Source organism: Tachysurus fulvidraco, chromosome 2, assembly GCF_022655615.1.
Source record: "Tachysurus fulvidraco isolate hzauxx_2018 chromosome 2, HZAU_PFXX_2.0, whole genome shotgun sequence".
NCBI lineage: Eukaryota > Metazoa > Chordata > Actinopteri > Siluriformes > Bagridae > Tachysurus > Tachysurus fulvidraco.
In genome coordinates, this window is record NC_062519.1 from 22169903 (window position 1) to 22187896 (window position 17994).

The window sequence follows — 17994 nt, forward strand, 5'->3', positions numbered from 1 at the left end:
TCCCTAACAAAAACTTGTCTGAATTTATCCTTAATGCTTGAGCTTATACTATGTGCCATTCTTGCAAAAGTGACACTTTCACTTTCATGGTAAAGGTGAGACATTGTGAGTATAAATTCCTGGAAGGCCACTGGAATTCAGCCCTTTATCCTTTATTATTATTATTATTATTATTATTATTATTATTATTATTATTATTATTATTATTATTATTATTATCATCATCATCATCATCATCATCATCATCATCATCATCATCATTATTATTATTATTATTAAATCCACCAAAATCAAGCATTTTAAAATAAAATAAATAAATAAATCAGTTACATCATCATTATTATTGCGTTTTTTTCTCAGCAAACCAGCGGTGCTGACTTTGTGGTTGTAGGAGATCTGGTTCGTTGTGGTTTGACGACAACTGAAACATGTCTGAAGTCCGTGACCCTGGCTCTGTCGGCTGGAAGCACCGTGAGTAACATTTTCATCGAATGAAAACATTTGTGAGTAGAAGCATGCTGTGGTTAGAACCCCAAATACTACCAAAATCTAGCCAACTGCATCGAGTCTAATGTAAGGCGATGGTCCGTTTTGCTCCGATTGGGCCAGACCTGTAGACCAGCTGCTTTAACTAATGGACATACAAAAGATGAACAAACGTATGTTAATGTTTATTGTGTACTTTCTCCTTCAGGTGTTTAACATCCAGTCTGACGGAAAGGTCTTTCTTAACCGAATCTATTCTCAGCTTCCTCTCTCTACAGGTAAGTAAATAAGAGACATAATCGAGAAGACGGATGAGTGTCATGTCATGTTAACCAGATGTTCAATGATAAATCCTGTCTACATTTTATTTATTGCAGCTGGTGTGAATATTTTCCGCCCCACCACATTTTACATCATCGTCCAGACGTCTTTTGGGCTTCAGATGGAGATTCAGCTTGTACCCATCATGCAGGTTTACATAACCCTGGACGTGACTCACAAGCAAAACGTACTGGGTGTGTAAACAATCAATGTGTATCTAACTGTGCTGTGTAAACTGTGCATTGATGTGAATGTTCATGTTGAACTGTGATGTGTATAGAGAAGTGATTGTCTGAGTTCTCATTCTCAGGTCTGTGTGGAAACTTTAATGACATCCAAAGTGATGATTTTACGACCATGAGCGGATCCCGTGAAGGAACCGGTGTTGGTTTTGCAAACAGCTGGGGGACTAGAGCTAACTGTCCTGAAGTGAAGAACACTTTTGAGAACCCCTGCAGTCTCAGTGTGGAAAACGGTACTTGTTCATTTCCAACATCACACTAACATAACTTTAATTATTCACCAACTGGAGAAGGAGCAGTTCTTTCTCATTCAGACAGTCAAGTGTTTAGTGTTGGTGTGTGTACAGTATGTGTGTGTATTGAGTGATCACTCACACCCACACTCCCTTCATGAGGTTAAACAGGGTTTGCTAAAGTGTGTTCAACCCTATAGCAGGCAAATAGACTAATAGTGTGAAGTCATTCTTTACCTAAATAATAAATATCAGTCCCTACAGGATTTCAGAGGGTTTTTTCATTATTGTTGAAGCCAAATGAGCAAATCAGCAGATTATATAATATATCTATATATAATTTTATATACATAAAATGACATTATCTGAGAGCTGTGCTCATGTTCACACAAGAATGTATGAATCACACAAGAAAGTGTTTTGGCTCGACGTATGTTATGATTCAAAAATCAGCAGAAAATCTGCACAATTTTAAGTTTGCTTGATTTTGTTTTCATTTCTGATCACAAAATCCTGACATCCTGCAGGGACTGATTATAAGTGAGCTCAATTATACTGTCATGAACAAACTTTTCTTTACCTTTTCCCTTTCCAAACACACATTAAATCTATGGAATTTCACTCTAGTTCTGAAAAAATATCCAAACCGAATCCACACAAATTCGACTCAGCTCAAGTTCTGTTAGTGCCCTTTATAATGAAACTGACATTTATCGGAACAGAACTCAAAATTCATTAATAATCAGTAGCTGGCATTGTAAAAGGTTTTACTATCTACTACTTTACTAAATTAAATTGGTTGTATAATAATCAATTGAAAAATAGTTTTGTCATAGCTTTTGATTTGTAATACATATTTATTCTCATGTTGTTCCTCCCAGAAAAGTATGCTCAGAAGTGGTGCTCTATGCTGACAGACCCTAATGGTGTTTTTGCACCGTGTCACTCTGAGATCAGCCCAGATATCTACCAAAAGGTACAATACAGTACTTCAGTGGGTATTTAAGCACAACATATATAATATATATCCACCTTCAACATATATAATATAACTGTGTTTTTTTTTGTCCTAAAAGAACTGCATGTATGACACCTGCAACTGTGAGAACAGTGAGAACTGCATGTGTGCAGCACTCTCGTCTTACGTTCACGCCTGTGCCGCTAAAGGAATCCTTCTAACCGGCTGGAGAAGTGAAGTGTGCAGTGAGTAGAAATCACCAATTAATAAATATTATCCATTTTAAGATAATAATGTGTCATAATTCTAGAAACATTCTGTTGTGATTTGTTCACAGTGAAATATGCCACCAGCTGCCCGAACACCATGGTCTATACCTACGACGTCCGCAGTAGCATGCAGTCATGCCGCTGTCACAGCGATCCGGATTTCACCTGTGCTGTGACCTTTGACCCGGTGGATGGGTGCGTTTGTGCTGAAGGAATGTATCTTGAAGAGAACGGCAAGTGTGTTGAGCTGGATAAATGCTCCTGCTACGACAAAGGGTCTGTGATTCCTCCGGGAGAAGTCATCAGCAAGGACGGTGGCATGTGGTACGTTTTTTAATGTGTTTCATGTCTGAATGGGGGATGTGGTAGCCTAGTGGTTAAGGTGTTGGTCTACCAGTGGGAAGGTTGTGAGTTTGAATCCAAGATCCACCAAGCTGCTACTGCTGGGCCCCTGAGCAAGGCCCTTAACCCTCTATTGCTCGGTTAAATAAAAATGTCAATAGACAGGAGATTTTAAATCATAATCATGTAACAAACATCTGTTTCAGTACCTGTAAGAACGGCAAACTCAGCTGCATCGGATCTTCCACCAGTGCGCCATGTAAGTGCTGCTATTACTTACATCTTAAAGAAACATTTCAGCTTGATGATTTAAACATGTTTTAGAATAATTCTGATCTATCCATCATATACAGTATATACCTCTGTTAGAGATTCATTAATGCTTTTAAGAAGACTTTTAAGAAAGTCTTTCAAATTTGCAAAGCAGCATGTTTTTCCATGTTTGATGCAATAGATCTGCAGTTTGGTGCTAAATACCGAGAAAATTCACACCAGGAACAAATAAAATTTTATATAAATGAATACGACCAAAAATTCAAAATCCACTGAATTTAGACAAACAAATTATTATTATTATTATTATTATTATTATTATTATTATTATTATTATTATTATTATTATTATTATTATTATTATATTCACCATACATTCACACAGCATTTAAACAGAGATATGAAAGGTTGTTTCACACGAACACTGCTAGTTAAATCTTTAACACACACAAGTTTAACACCTTTTCACAGTTTAATTTCAAAACAAATTAAACAATTAACAATGCTTCATCGAACACCCTGGGCAGTTTGGTGTATGCTTTCTCACAAACATTTCTCCACTTAAGCATATTTCTCATCTAAGTTGAGAATATTGTATTTTAGAGAAAGAGAGAGTGTAGAGTCTGTTTTATGTAATTCACTCGTATTGTGTTTGGAAAAGTTTTTCAGCATGCCGTTATACAGTCGTATGCAAAATTTTAGGAACCCCTGACAATTTTCATGATTTTCATTTATAAATATCTGGGTGTTTGGATCAGTAATATTTCAGTAGTGAAATGAGGTTTATTGGATTAACAGTAAATGTGCAATATTCATCAAAATGAAATTAGACAGGTGCATAAATTTGGGCACCCCAACAGAAAAATCACATCAATATTTAGTAGAGCCTCCTTTAGCAGAAATAACAGCCTCAAGATGCTTACTATAGCCTGTAATGAGTGTCTGGATTCTGGATGAATGTATTTTGGACCATTACTCCTTACATCTCCAGTTCAGTTAGGTTTGATGGTTGCCGAACATGGACAGCCCGCTTCAAATCACCCCACAGATGTTCAATGATATTCAGGTCTGGGGACTGGGATGGCCGTTCCAGAACATTGTACTCGTTCCTCTGCATAAATGCCCGAGTAGATTATGAGCATTATGAGTGTTTTGGGTCGTTGTCTTGTTGAAATATCCAGCCCCGGCATAAATTCACTTTGTGAATTTCACTTTGTGACTGATTCCTCAACATTATGTGACTGATTTTTTCCAGTAAAAAACTTTTGCATACAACTGTATGTGCAGTGCAATTATTCACATTTTAGTTTGCACACTTATGTACTTTTCTCAGACTTGTGAAAACAATAGATTTCAATATTTTAAGCTTCCTTCTCATTTCCTTTCAGCTTGTTCCTCACCAATGGTGTTCTTCAATTGCTCTGATACTGCTCCAGGATCCACAGGCTCTGAGTGCCAAAAGAGCTGCAGCACAATAGACATGACCTGTGTGAGTTTATCAGTATAATATAATATAATATAATATAATATAATATAATATAATATAATATAATATAATATAATATAATATCTTCCTTATTTACCCAGAAATATTACCTGATTAATAATAATAATAATAATAATAATAATAATAATAATAATATTTTCTACCACAGATCAGCACAGAGTGTGTCTCAGGCTGTGTGTGTCCTGCGGGACTTGTGTCTGACGGGAAAGGTGGCTGCATCGAAGCAGCTCTTTGTCCTTGTGTACATAACAGCAAAACTTACCAGCCCGGAGAATCCATCAACATCGACTGCAACACCTGGTAAAAATCATTAATCATTAATTAATTTAACCGACCAAACAAACACAAAAACTGTTGTCGCTGTAGTTGTTGATTTCTTTTTTTGTAAAATGATGTAAACACTATCATACTGCAAATATCTGTAGACGGTCATAAGGAAGAAATCCGTGTCACAGCGTGTCTCTTCTGCCTGCCTTCTTCTTCTGTGAGCGTAGCTATAGACCTGCTCAGGGACTGCAGTATTCTTTAGTGTTTTTAATGACCCTTCTTTCACAAGAATATAAAAAGAAACAAAGTGTAAAGGATAACTTTGGTACTTCTTGTCTTATTTGAACACAGCACATGTAAGGACAGGAAATGGCAGTGCAGCACGGATTTGTGCCATGGGACCTGTACAGTGTACGGTGATGGACATTACATCACATTCGATGGAAAAAGATACACTTTTGATGGAGACTGCGAATACACTCTTGTCAGAGTAAGTAAAGTTTCCTGATACGATCATAAGAATTGATGTATGAGAAGTAATGGATAACAGGTTGATAGACCCTGCTGTATTAACTGATTTATGAGATGGCTGGATGTCAAGCAGAACATCACCACACAGCACAGTTTCTTATTCCAAATACTCTCATTATTCCACAGTCTTTCTCTGCATTCTCTCTGTAAGTTAATAAACCAAACAAAAAATGCAGCATGTCATGTTACAGAGAAATCTTGTCTCTTCTGACACTAGAGACTCCTTCCTAATATATGAGTATATTATACTTTGTTAAACAGCAAACTTTTAAACATGTTTATAATAAGATATCAGTTATGTGGAACATCGAGTAAACAAGTCCCTTAATGTCAGCTGTTCTGATAAGAATGATAACATATTAGAAGTAGTGAATTTAGCTTTTATTTTATTTTAGCCACAACTACGGCCTGAGTCGTGCTGTTATGTATGAATATTTATGCACAACATCTGATTCAGTCTTGTGGTATAAGGAAAACTAAACTGATTCATGAAAATGGATAATTTTTACAATAAAGATTGAATTTCAGGTAGTGAGAATTTACCCTCCCCTTTCAGTGTAATATACAATTATCTGTTCTCTGTGTCAATACCGAGTCAGATTTGAGTTCCATCACCTTCATGTCTGATTAGTAGATTGTGACTAGCTTTTTTGGAAATAATTGTAGATTGTAAATAAACACAAACTAATATTATAGTAACTAATATCACAAAGGTTAGTTCAATTTACTTAAACTACCTATTGTAATGTAAATAACTCTACGATGTAAAATAATAGAAATATTTAAAATGGGGAATTAGCTTATTTAGGCCTGTCATTGAATGTGTTGAAAGTCTGTGGCCTGTTATATATCATCACAAAGTTAACACAGTGTAGTCTTTAAGACCATGTTCATTTGTTAGAACAAGATTTCACTGACTGACTACATGTCCCTGTTGATATATTACAGGCTGTGTTAAAATATGAAATACTTGTGTTTACACTTTCTCAAACAAGGGACTACCAAATATTTAAGATGAATGGAAAAACCAAAGCTGAAGTGGAATTGTAAATGTGGACACAAACTGATTGATGAAAACAAAGTGTGCCAAAAAAATTCCTGAATAAATGATGACCTTTGGATGTTTTTGTGATTACTTTAGGATAACTGTGGTCACAGCAATACCAACGGCACTTTCAGAGTCATCACGGAAAACATCCCCTGTGGAACAACCGGTGCCACCTGCTCTAAAGCCATCAAACTCTTTCTGGGGGTGAGGGATTCATTCACCTCTCTTTGTGCTTCTTTTGATTTATGGCATCTTACAACACGATCGACAATTTTTCAGCTGTACTCTTCGAGAATTTTTTTCTTTTCTTTTTTACACTAACCACCACATTAACCATATTGCATTACAAAAACCCTACCCCTTAATAGAGCTGACAAATCAACAGCATGCAGATAGTATAATATAAACTCATTTTCTTTTCCAGGTGAATGAGCTCTTACTAACAGACGGAAGCTATGAAGTTATCCAGAGAGATGCAGGAGATGAAATTCCCTACCAGATCAGCATTATGGGCATTTACATGGTCATTGAAGCTAGTAATGGGCTAATTCTGATGTGGGACCAGAAGACAAGTATATTCATCAAGCTGAGTCCTAATTTCAAAGTAAGTGTACCTTTGTACAGATGATTGAATTATTTAATCATTATTAATTTAAAAGATCAGAATGTAGGTATCAATACAATCAATCAAAACTATATGGATTTCTCATAACAGGGTGAGGTCTGCGGTCTCTGTGGAAATTATGATGGCAACACAAACAATGACTTTACTTTGAGAAACCAAGGTGTGGTCAACAACCCACTGGCTTTTGGAAACAGCTGGAAGGAGTCCTCCAGCTGCCCTGATGCTATTCAGATCAAAAACCCATGTACTTTTAACCCATATCGACAGGCCTGGGCTCAGAAACAGTGCAGCATTATCATGAATGAAATGTTTGTGTCCTGTCACATGCATGTAAGTTTGGACTGTGACCGTTAGTACCATTGCATTGCTACGTATCGATTTTCTGACAGTACGACTAAACTTAACTGTGTGTCTTTTTCCTGTGAAGGTTGACCCTGAACCATATTATTCTGCATGTGTAAGGGATGCATGTGCTTGTGATACTGGAGGAGACTGTGAGTGTTTCTGTACTGCTGTAGCATCTTACGCTGAAGCCTGTAATGAGGCTGGAGTGTGTGTTGCTTGGAGGACACCAAAAATCTGCCGTGAGTTACTCTCGATTTTGAGGTCACGCAAATCAAGGAACCGATCATTACAGAAACGAATTGCTAAAGTCTTGGGTTTAAATTTATGCTCTTACAGCACTGTTCTGTGATTACTACAACCCTCCTGACGAGTGTGAGTGGCACTACAAACCTTGTGGAGTGCCCTGCATGAAGACTTGCAGGAACCCTGAAGGAAAGTGTTCCAGTCAGATACCACCACTGGAAGGTACTGTATACAAATCATTTTCAGATTAAATATCTGAGTGTTAAAGTTAACTTTAACAAAGTTACCTCCTTCTTGTTAGGCTGTTATCCAAAATGTCCTCTTGATCAGCCATACTTTGATGAGGACACAATGAAATGTGTTAAGAAGGAAAGCTGTGGCTGCTATCAGAAAGGAAAACATTACATAAATGGAGATGAGGTCCCAAGTACAGAAAACTGTCACAAATGGCAAGTTTTTCTTCATAAAGGCAATTAAATATATTTTTTTTATTAAATTTGTAATAATCATGAATTAAATATATTGTGCTTTTTTTTTTTTTTTTTTTTTTACAGCTATTGCAGTTCATCAGAAATCAGCTGCACAAAAGATGATGATGGTAATTATACTATAGAATTAATGCTTACAATTAAGCATACTGCAAATAATTTTAGCGACAGAACCTAAAGGTTGAAGGTTGAGTGACATGAATAACTTTATTGTCTTGATCTCTGCAGCTTGTACCTGCTTATATAATGGAAAAATATATCATTATAATGACACAATCTACAATACTACTGATGGACTTGGCAACTGCATCACAGCTAAGTGTGGAAGGAATGGAACAACTGAAAGGGCATTATATCCTTGCTATACAACTCTAACACCAACAACAACATCTGTCTTTGACTTCTCCTCAACAACAGGTTAGTGCTGGTTCAACCTGGTCAAATACCTAATTCTCTAAATGGTATACAGATTTTTTTCTTGTAGTTCAGTGATATACTTATGTTCTAAGTAATTGCCTTATGATATACAGTTCATTACAAATTTAATTCAAACAAAATTATCAAACAGGTGAGATTCTGAATTAGACTACTCAATGACTCATCTGAATGACAGTATGTTAAATAATGTTAACAATGATTAAAAAGAGATTGTGTTTTAATTCTCAGTAAGTGGAAATATTTCAATTTTCATTCATTCATGTCAATTTTATATATGACTCATATGAGTCTGAATTCATCATTTTCTTTAAGTGTTACTAAATCACAGAAGCAAAGAATTCAACATGTCAAAAATAGAAAAGAAATAGTCAAAATATGAAATGGCTAGAATTACTGATACACCATGAAAACTCAGGGGCAGAAAATTAAAATGTCCCTGATATTGCAAATTAATAAAAAATATTTTTGGATATATGAAATGTGTTTGTATTTCAGTCGCAACTCATCGCCCCAGTACTCCAGTGTCATCACAACCAACAACGTCAACTGTACCAACATCCAGTACATGCCAGCGATCATGTGAATGGTCAGGATGGTTTGACACAACATTCCCAACCCCTGGTCTCAGTGGAGGTGACTCTGAAACATACAAAAATATTAGAGCTGCTGGCTACAGGATCTGCGAGCAACCAACCGAAATTCAATGCCGTGCTGAAAAGTATCCAAATGAAAGCATAAGTGAAGTTGGACAGAATGTGGAATGTAATGTAAACATAGGTTTGATATGCAAAAATGAAGAACAATCAGGCACATTCCCATTATGTTTGAACTACCAAATACGAGTTTACTGTTGTGATATGAACCACTGCACAACACCACCAATGTCACAGTCAATACCAACTACAATAATGGTAACCACACAGACAAGACCACATTGTGAAGTCTGCTCCTGGACCTCATGGATGAATGTTGATTATCCTGAATATGGACCAGAAGGAGGGGACAATGAAACAATCAAAAACATTATTAAATCTGGTCGTTATAAAGTATGTGAAAAACCAGCTGAAGTCAAGTGTCAAGCTGTGCGCTATCCAGGTGTTCCATTGTCAGAGTTACACCAAAATGTTACGTGCAATAATGCAGGTCTACTTTGTGAAAACAAATATCAAACTCTAATATGTCTTGATTATGAGGTAAAGGCAAAATGTTGTAAGTCAGAAGAATGTACAATACCAACAACTGAAACAACAACAACTCCAACAACAACAACACCAGCAAGTACAACTCCAACAACAACACCGACAAGTACAACACCAACAACTCCAACAACAACACTGACAAGTACAACACCAACATCTACTCCAACAACTCCAACAACAACAACACCAACATCTACAACAACAACTTCAACAACAACTACATCACCAATAACAAGTACAACACCGACAACAACACCAACAACTACAATGACAACTACTTCAAAAACACCCCCTACAACCATCAACTCACCAGTGACAACAAGTAAGCCCGCAACTCCATGTCCACTTGAGTGCTCTTGGTCTGACTGGCTGGACTTTGGGCCTCCTACATCTGGTCCTAATGGTGGTGAAGTTGTACCAATAAAAAGGATAAGTGACACTCATCGTCATATCTGTTCCACACCAACAAAAGTTGAATGCAGAGCATTACTCTACCCTGATATTCCGCTCACACAGTTGGGTCAGGTAGTGACTTGTAATGCCCAAGATGGATTAATTTGCCTCAATGTAAACCAAGGTTTTCAACAGCAGTGCTTTGACTATGAAATAAAAGTCTATTGTTGTGAAGTCCCAGAAATGTGTCATACTGGTACTACTCCAACAACAACAACACCAACAACAGCTACATCACCAACACCTACACCACCAAAAACAACTCCAACAACAACAACACCAACAACTACAACTGTACCAACATCCAGTACATGCCAGCAATCATGTGAATGGTCAGGATGGTTTGACACAACATTCCCAACCCCTGGTCTCAGTGGAGGTGACTCTGAAACATACAAAAATATTAGAGCTGCTGGCTACAGGATCTGCGAGCAACCGACCGAAATTCAATGCCGTGCTGAAAAGTATCCCAATAAAAGCATAAGTGAAGTTGGACAGAATGTAGAATGTAATGTAAACATAGGTTTGATATGCAAAAATGAAGAACAATCAGGCCCATTCCCATTATGTTTGAACTACCAAATACGAGTTTACTGTTGTGATATGAACCACTGCACAACACCACCAATGTCACAGTCAATACCAACTACAATAATGGTAACCACTCCGACAAGACCACATTGTGAAGTCTGCTCCTGGACCTCATGGATGAATGTTGATTATCCTGAATATGGACCAGAAGGAGGGGATAATGAAACAATCAAAAACATTATTAAATCTGGTCGTTATAAAGTATGTGAAAAACCAGCTGAAGTCAAGTGTCAAGCTGTGCGCTATCCAGGTGTTCCATTGTCAGAGTTACACCAAAATGTTACATGCAATAATGCAGGTTTACTTTGTGAAAACAAATATCAAACTCTAATATGTCTTGATTATGAGGTAAAGGCAAAATGTTGTAAGTCAGAAGAATGTACAATACCAACAACTGAAACAACAACAACTCCAACAACAACAACACCAGCAAGTACAACTCCAACAACAACACCGACAAGAACAACACCAACAACTCCAACAACAACAACACCGACAAGTACAACACCAACATCTACTCCAACAACTCCAACAACAACAACACCAACAACTCCAACAACATCTCAAACAACATCTCCAACAACAACACCAACAACTCCAACAACAACACCAACAACAACTCCAACAACAACACCAACAACAACTCCAACAACAACTCCAACAACAACTCCAACAACATCTCCAACAACAACACCAACAACTCCAACAACAACTCCAACAACAACAACACCAACAACAACACCAACAACAACTCCAACAACAACTCCAACAACAACATCTCCAACAACAACACCAACATCTCCAACAACAACACCAACAACTCCAACAACAACACCAACAACAACTCAAACAACAACACCAACAACAACTCCAACAACAACTCCAACAACAACTCCAACAACAACTCAAACAACAACACCAAGAACAACTCCAACACCAACAACAACCACACCAATGCCTTCAAGTCCGCTCACAACTCCATGTCCACCTGAGTGCTCTTGGTCTGACTGGCTGGACTTTGGCCCTCCTACATCTGGTCCTAATGGTGGTGAAGTTGTACCAATAAAAAGGATAAGTGACACTCATCGTCATATCTGTTCCACACCAACAAAAGTTGAATGCAGAGCATTACTCTACCCTGATATTCCGCTCACACAGTTGGGTCAGGTAGTGACTTGTAATGCCCAAGATGGATTAATTTGCCTCAATGTAAACCAAGGTCTCCAACAGCAGTGCTTTGACTATGAAATAAAAGTCTATTGTTGTGAAGTCCCACAAACATGTCCAACTAGCACTACTGTACCAGCAACTCCAACAACAACTCCAACAACAACACAAACAACATCACAAACAATAACACCAACAACTCCAACAACAACTCTAACAACAACTAAAGCAACATCTCCAAGAACAACAACACCAACAATTCCAACAACAACACCAAGAACAACTCCAGCACCAACAACTCCAACAACACCAACACCAACTCCAACAACAACTCAAACAACATCACCAACAACAAAAACACGAACAACAACTACAACAACAACTCCAACACCAACAACAACTCCAACAACACCAACAACTTCTGCAACAACAACCACACCAATGCCTTCAAGTCCGCTCACAACTCCATGTCCACCTGAGTGTTCTTGGTCTGACTGGCTGGACTTTGGCCCTCCTACATCTGGTCCTAATGGTGGTGAAGTTGTACCAATAAAAAGGATAAGTGACACTCATCGTCATATCTGTTCCACACCAACAAAAGTTGAATGCAGAGCATTACTCTACCCTGATATTCCGCTCACACAGTTGGGTCAGGTAGTGACTTGTAATGCCCAAGATGGATTAATTTGCCTCAATGTAAATCAAGGTCTTCAACAGCAATGCTTTGATTATGAAATAAAAGTATATTGTTGTGAAGTCCCACAAACATGTCCAACTAGCACTACTGTACCAGCAACTCCAACAACAACTCCAACACACAACTCCAACAACTACAAGAACAAAACAACAAACAGCTCAAAAAACAACACCAACAACTAAACAACAAAACAAAAACAAATCAACAAAAAAAAAACAAAAAATACAAAAAAAAAAAAAAAAAAACAAAAACAAAAATACAAACAACACAAACAAAAACATCAACAAAAAATCAAACAAAAAAACAAAAAATAAACAAAAACAACAAAAAATAAAATAACAAAACAAACAACAAACTCAAAAAACAAAACCAACAACTCCAACAACAACACCAACAACAACTCCAACAAACAACTCAAACAACATCTCCAACAACTTACAATAACAACAACAACACCACAAACAACTCCAACAACAACTCAAACAACATCTCCAACAACTCCAACAACAACACCAACAAACAACTCCAACAACAACTCAAACAACATCACCAACAACAAAAACACGAACAACAACTCCAACAACACCAACAACAACTCCAAAACAACAAGAACTCCAACAACACCAACAACTTCTACAACAACAACCACACCAATGCCTTCAAGTCCGCTCACAACTCCATGTCCACCTGAGTGCTCTTGGTCTGACTGGTTGGACTTTGGCCCTCCTACATCTGGTCCTAATGGTGGTGAAGTTGTACCAATAAAAAGGATAAGTGACACTCATCGTCATATCTGTTCCACACCAACAAAAGTTGAATGCAGAGCATTACTCTACCCTGATATTCCGCTCACACAGTTGGGTCAGGTAGTGACTTGTAATGCCCAAGATGGATTAATTTGCCTCAATGTAAACCAAGGTCTTCAACAGCAATGCTTTGATTATGAAATAAAAGTATATTGTTGTGAAGTCCCACAAACATGTCCAACTAGCACTACTGTACCAGCAACTCCAACAACAACTCCAACAACTACAATAACAACACCAACAACATCTCCAACAACAACACCAACAACACCAACAACTCCAACAACAACACCAACAACTCCAACAACAACTCCAACAACAACACCAACAACTCCAATAACAACAACAACAACAACAACTCCAACAACAACACCAACAACAACTCCAACAACAACTCAAACAACATCTCCAACAACTCCAACAACAACACCAACAACAACTCAGACAACATCACCAACAACAAAAACACGAACAACAACTCCAACAACAACACCAACAACAACTCCAACACCAACAACAACTCCAACAACACCAACAACTTCTACAACAACAACCACACCAATGCCTTCAAGTCCGCTCACAACTCCATGTCCACCTGAGTGCTCTTGGTCTGACTGGTTGGACTTTGGCCCTCCTACATCTGGTCCTAATGGTGGTGAAGTTGTACCAATAAAAAGGATAAGTGACACTCATCGTCATATCTGTTCCACACCAACAAAAGTTGAATGCAGAGCATTACTCTACCCTGATATTCCGCTCACACAGTTGGGTCAGGTAGTGACTTGTAATGCCCAAGATGGATTAATTTGCCTCAATGTAAACCAAGGTCTTCAACAGCAATGCTTTGATTATGAAATAAAAGTATATTGTTGTGAAGTCCCACAAACATGTCCAACTAGCACTACTGTACCAGCAACTCCAACAACAACTCCAACAACTACAATAACAACACCAACAACACCAACAACTCCAACAACAACACCAACAACTCCAACAACAACTCCAACAACAACAACACCAACAACTCCAATAACAACAACAACAACTCCAACAACAACACCAACAACAACTCCAACAACAACTCAAACAACATCTCCAACAACTCCAACAACAACTCCAACAACAACACAAACAACATCACAAACAATAACACCAACAACTCCAACAACAACTCTAACAACAACTAAAGCAACATCTCCAAGAACAACAACACCAACAATTCCAACAACAACACCAAGAACAACTCCAGCACCAACAACTCCAACAACACCAACACCAACAACAACTCCAACAACAACTCAAACAACATCACCAACAACAAAAACACGAACAACAACTACAACAACAACTCCAACACCAACAACAACTCCAACAACACCAACAACTTCTGCAACAACAACCACACCAATGCCTTCAAGTCCGCTCACAACTCCATGTCCACCTGAGTGTTCTTGGTCTGACTGGCTGGACTTTGGCCCTCCTACATCTGGTCCTAATGGTGGTGAAGTTGTACCAATAAAAAGGATAAGTGACACTCATCGTCATATCTGTTCCACACCAACAAAAGTTGAATGCAGAGCATTACTCTACCCTGATATTCCGCTCACACAGTTGGGTCAGGTAGTGACTTGTAATGCCCAAGATGGATTAATTTGCCTCAATGTAAATCAAGGTCTTCAACAGCAATGCTTTGATTATGAAATAAAAGTATATTGTTGTGAAGTCCCACAAACATGTCCAACTAGCACTACTGTACCAGCAACTCCAACAACAACTCCAACAACAACTCCAACAACTACAATAACAACACCAACAACATCTCCAACAACAACACCAACAACTCCAACAACAACACCAACAACAACTCCAACAACAACACCAACAACTCCAACAACAACACCAACAACAACACCAACAACAACTCCAACAACTCCAACAACAACATCAACAACAACTCCAACAACAACACCAACAACTACAACAACAACACCAACAACTACAATAACAACACCAACAACAACTCCAACAACAACACCAACAACTCCAACAACAACACCAACAACAACTCCAACAACAACTCAAACAACATCTCCAACAACTACAATAACAACAACAACACCAACAACAACTCCAACAACAACTCAAACAACATCTCCAACAACTCCAACAACAACACCAACAACAACTCCAACAACAACTCAAACAACATCACCAACAACAAAAACACGAACAACAACTCCAACAACACCAACAACAACTCCAACAACAACAAGAACTCCAACAACACCAACAACTTCTACAACAACAACCACACCAATGCCTTCAAGTCCGCTCACAACTCCATGTCCACCTGAGTGCTCTTGGTCTGACTGGTTGGACTTTGGCCCTCCTACATCTGGTCCTAATGGTGGTGAAGTTGTACCAATAAAAAGGATAAGTGACACTCATCGTCATATCTGTTCCACACCAACAAAAGTTGAATGCAGAGCATTACTCTACCCTGATATTCCGCTCACACAGTTGGGTCAGGTAGTGACTTGTAATGCCCAAGATGGATTAATTTGCCTCAATGTAAACCAAGGTCTTCAACAGCAATGCTTTGATTATGAAATAAAAGTATATTGTTGTGAAGTCCCACAAACATGTCCAACTAGCACTACTGTACCAGCAACTCCAACAACAACTCCAACAACTACAATAACAACACCAACAACATCTCCAACAACAACACCAACAACACCAACAACTCCAACAACAACACCAACAACTCCAACAACAACTCCAACAACAACACCAACAACTCCAATAACAACAACAACAACAACAACTCCAACAACAACACCAACAACAACTCCAACAACAACTCAAACAACATCTCCAACAACTCCAACAACAACACCAACAACAACTCAGACAACATCACCAACAACAAAAACACGAACAACAACTCCAACAACAACACCAACAACAACTCCAACACCAACAACAACTCCAACAACACCAACAACTTCTACAACAACAACCACACCAATGCCTTCAAGTCCGCTCACAACTCCATGTCCACCTGAGTGCTCTTGGTCTGACTGGTTGGACTTTGGCCCTCCTACATCTGGTCCTAATGGTGGTGAAGTTGTACCAATAAAAAGGATAAGTGACACTCATCGTCATATCTGTTCCACACCAACAAAAGTTGAATGCAGAGCATTACTCTACCCTGATATTCCGCTCACACAGTTGGGTCAGGTAGTGACTTGTAATGCCCAAGATGGATTAATTTGCCTCAATGTAAACCAAGGTCTTCAACAGCAATGCTTTGATTATGAAATAAAAGTATATTGTTGTGAAGTCCCACAAACATGTCCAACTAGCACTACTGTACCAGCAACTCCAACAACAACTCCAACAACTACAATAACAACACCAACAACACCAACAACTCCAACAACAACACCAACAACTCCAACAACAACTCCAACAACAACAACACCAACAACTCCAATAACAACAACAACAACTCCAACAACAACACCAACAACAACTCCAACAACAACTCAAACAACATCTCCAACAACTCCAACAACAACACCAACAACAACTCCAACAACAACTCAAACAACATCACCAACAACAAAAACACGAAGAACAACTCCAACAACAACACCAACAACAACTCCAACACCAACAACAACTCCAACAACACCAACAACTTCTACAACAACAACCACACCAATGCCTTCAAGTCCGCTCACAACTCCATGTCCACCTGAGTGCTCTTGGTCTGACTGGTTGGACTTTGGCCCTCCTACATCTGGTCCTAATGGTGGTGAAGTTGTACCAATAAAAAGGATAAGTGACACTCATCGTCATATCTGTTCCACACCAACAAAAGTTGAATGCAGAGCATTACTCTACCCTGATATTCCGCTCACACAGTTGGGTCAGGTAGTGACTTGTAATGCCCAAGATGGATTAATTTGCCTCAATGTAAACCAAGGTCTTCAACAGCAATGCTTTGATTATGAAATAAAAGTATATTGTTGTGAAGTGCCACAAACATGTCCAACTAGCACTACTGTACCAGCAACTCCAACAACAACTCCAAAAACAACTCCAACAACTACAATAACAACACCAACAACATCTCCAACAACAACACCAACAACACCAACAACAACTCCAACAACAACACCAACAACTCCAACAACACCAACAACACCAACAACAACTCCAACAACAACACCAACAACAACACCAACAACTACAACAACAACACCAACAACAACTCCAACAACAACTCCAACAACAACACCAACAACTCCAACAACAACTCCAACAACTACAATAACAACACCAACAACAACTCCAACAACAACACAAACAACTCCAACAACAACACCAACAACAACTCCAACAACAACTCAAACAACATCTCCAACAACAACTCCAACAACAACGCCAACAACAA

General features: G+C 38.3%; 1 protein-coding gene across 1 annotated transcript in view; it reads left to right on the forward strand.

Moving 5' to 3' along the window:
* Nucleotides 1–17994, forward strand: part of LOC113646153 (mucin-5AC-like) — a 34342-nt gene that overhangs the window by 6386 nt on the left and 9962 nt on the right. Inside the window, exons 11-30 of the mRNA XM_047804701.1 lie at nucleotides 361–471; nucleotides 695–764; nucleotides 864–1001; nucleotides 1118–1282; nucleotides 2164–2258; nucleotides 2359–2485; nucleotides 2578–2833; nucleotides 3058–3110; nucleotides 4513–4613; nucleotides 4780–4931; nucleotides 5250–5388; nucleotides 6571–6681; nucleotides 6902–7081; nucleotides 7193–7432; nucleotides 7530–7686; nucleotides 7784–7912; nucleotides 7992–8139; nucleotides 9112–9187; nucleotides 9959–10137; nucleotides 10444–10585. Coding sequence (XP_047660657.1) covers nucleotides 361–471; nucleotides 695–764; nucleotides 864–1001; nucleotides 1118–1282; nucleotides 2164–2258; nucleotides 2359–2485; nucleotides 2578–2833; nucleotides 3058–3110; nucleotides 4513–4613; nucleotides 4780–4931; nucleotides 5250–5388; nucleotides 6571–6681; nucleotides 6902–7081; nucleotides 7193–7432; nucleotides 7530–7686; nucleotides 7784–7912; nucleotides 7992–8139; nucleotides 9112–9187; nucleotides 9959–10137; nucleotides 10444–10585 — 2769 coding nt within the window. The remainder of the gene's footprint in view (nucleotides 1–360; nucleotides 472–694; nucleotides 765–863; nucleotides 1002–1117; nucleotides 1283–2163; nucleotides 2259–2358; nucleotides 2486–2577; nucleotides 2834–3057; nucleotides 3111–4512; nucleotides 4614–4779; nucleotides 4932–5249; nucleotides 5389–6570; nucleotides 6682–6901; nucleotides 7082–7192; nucleotides 7433–7529; nucleotides 7687–7783; nucleotides 7913–7991; nucleotides 8140–9111; nucleotides 9188–9958; nucleotides 10138–10443; nucleotides 10586–17994) is intronic.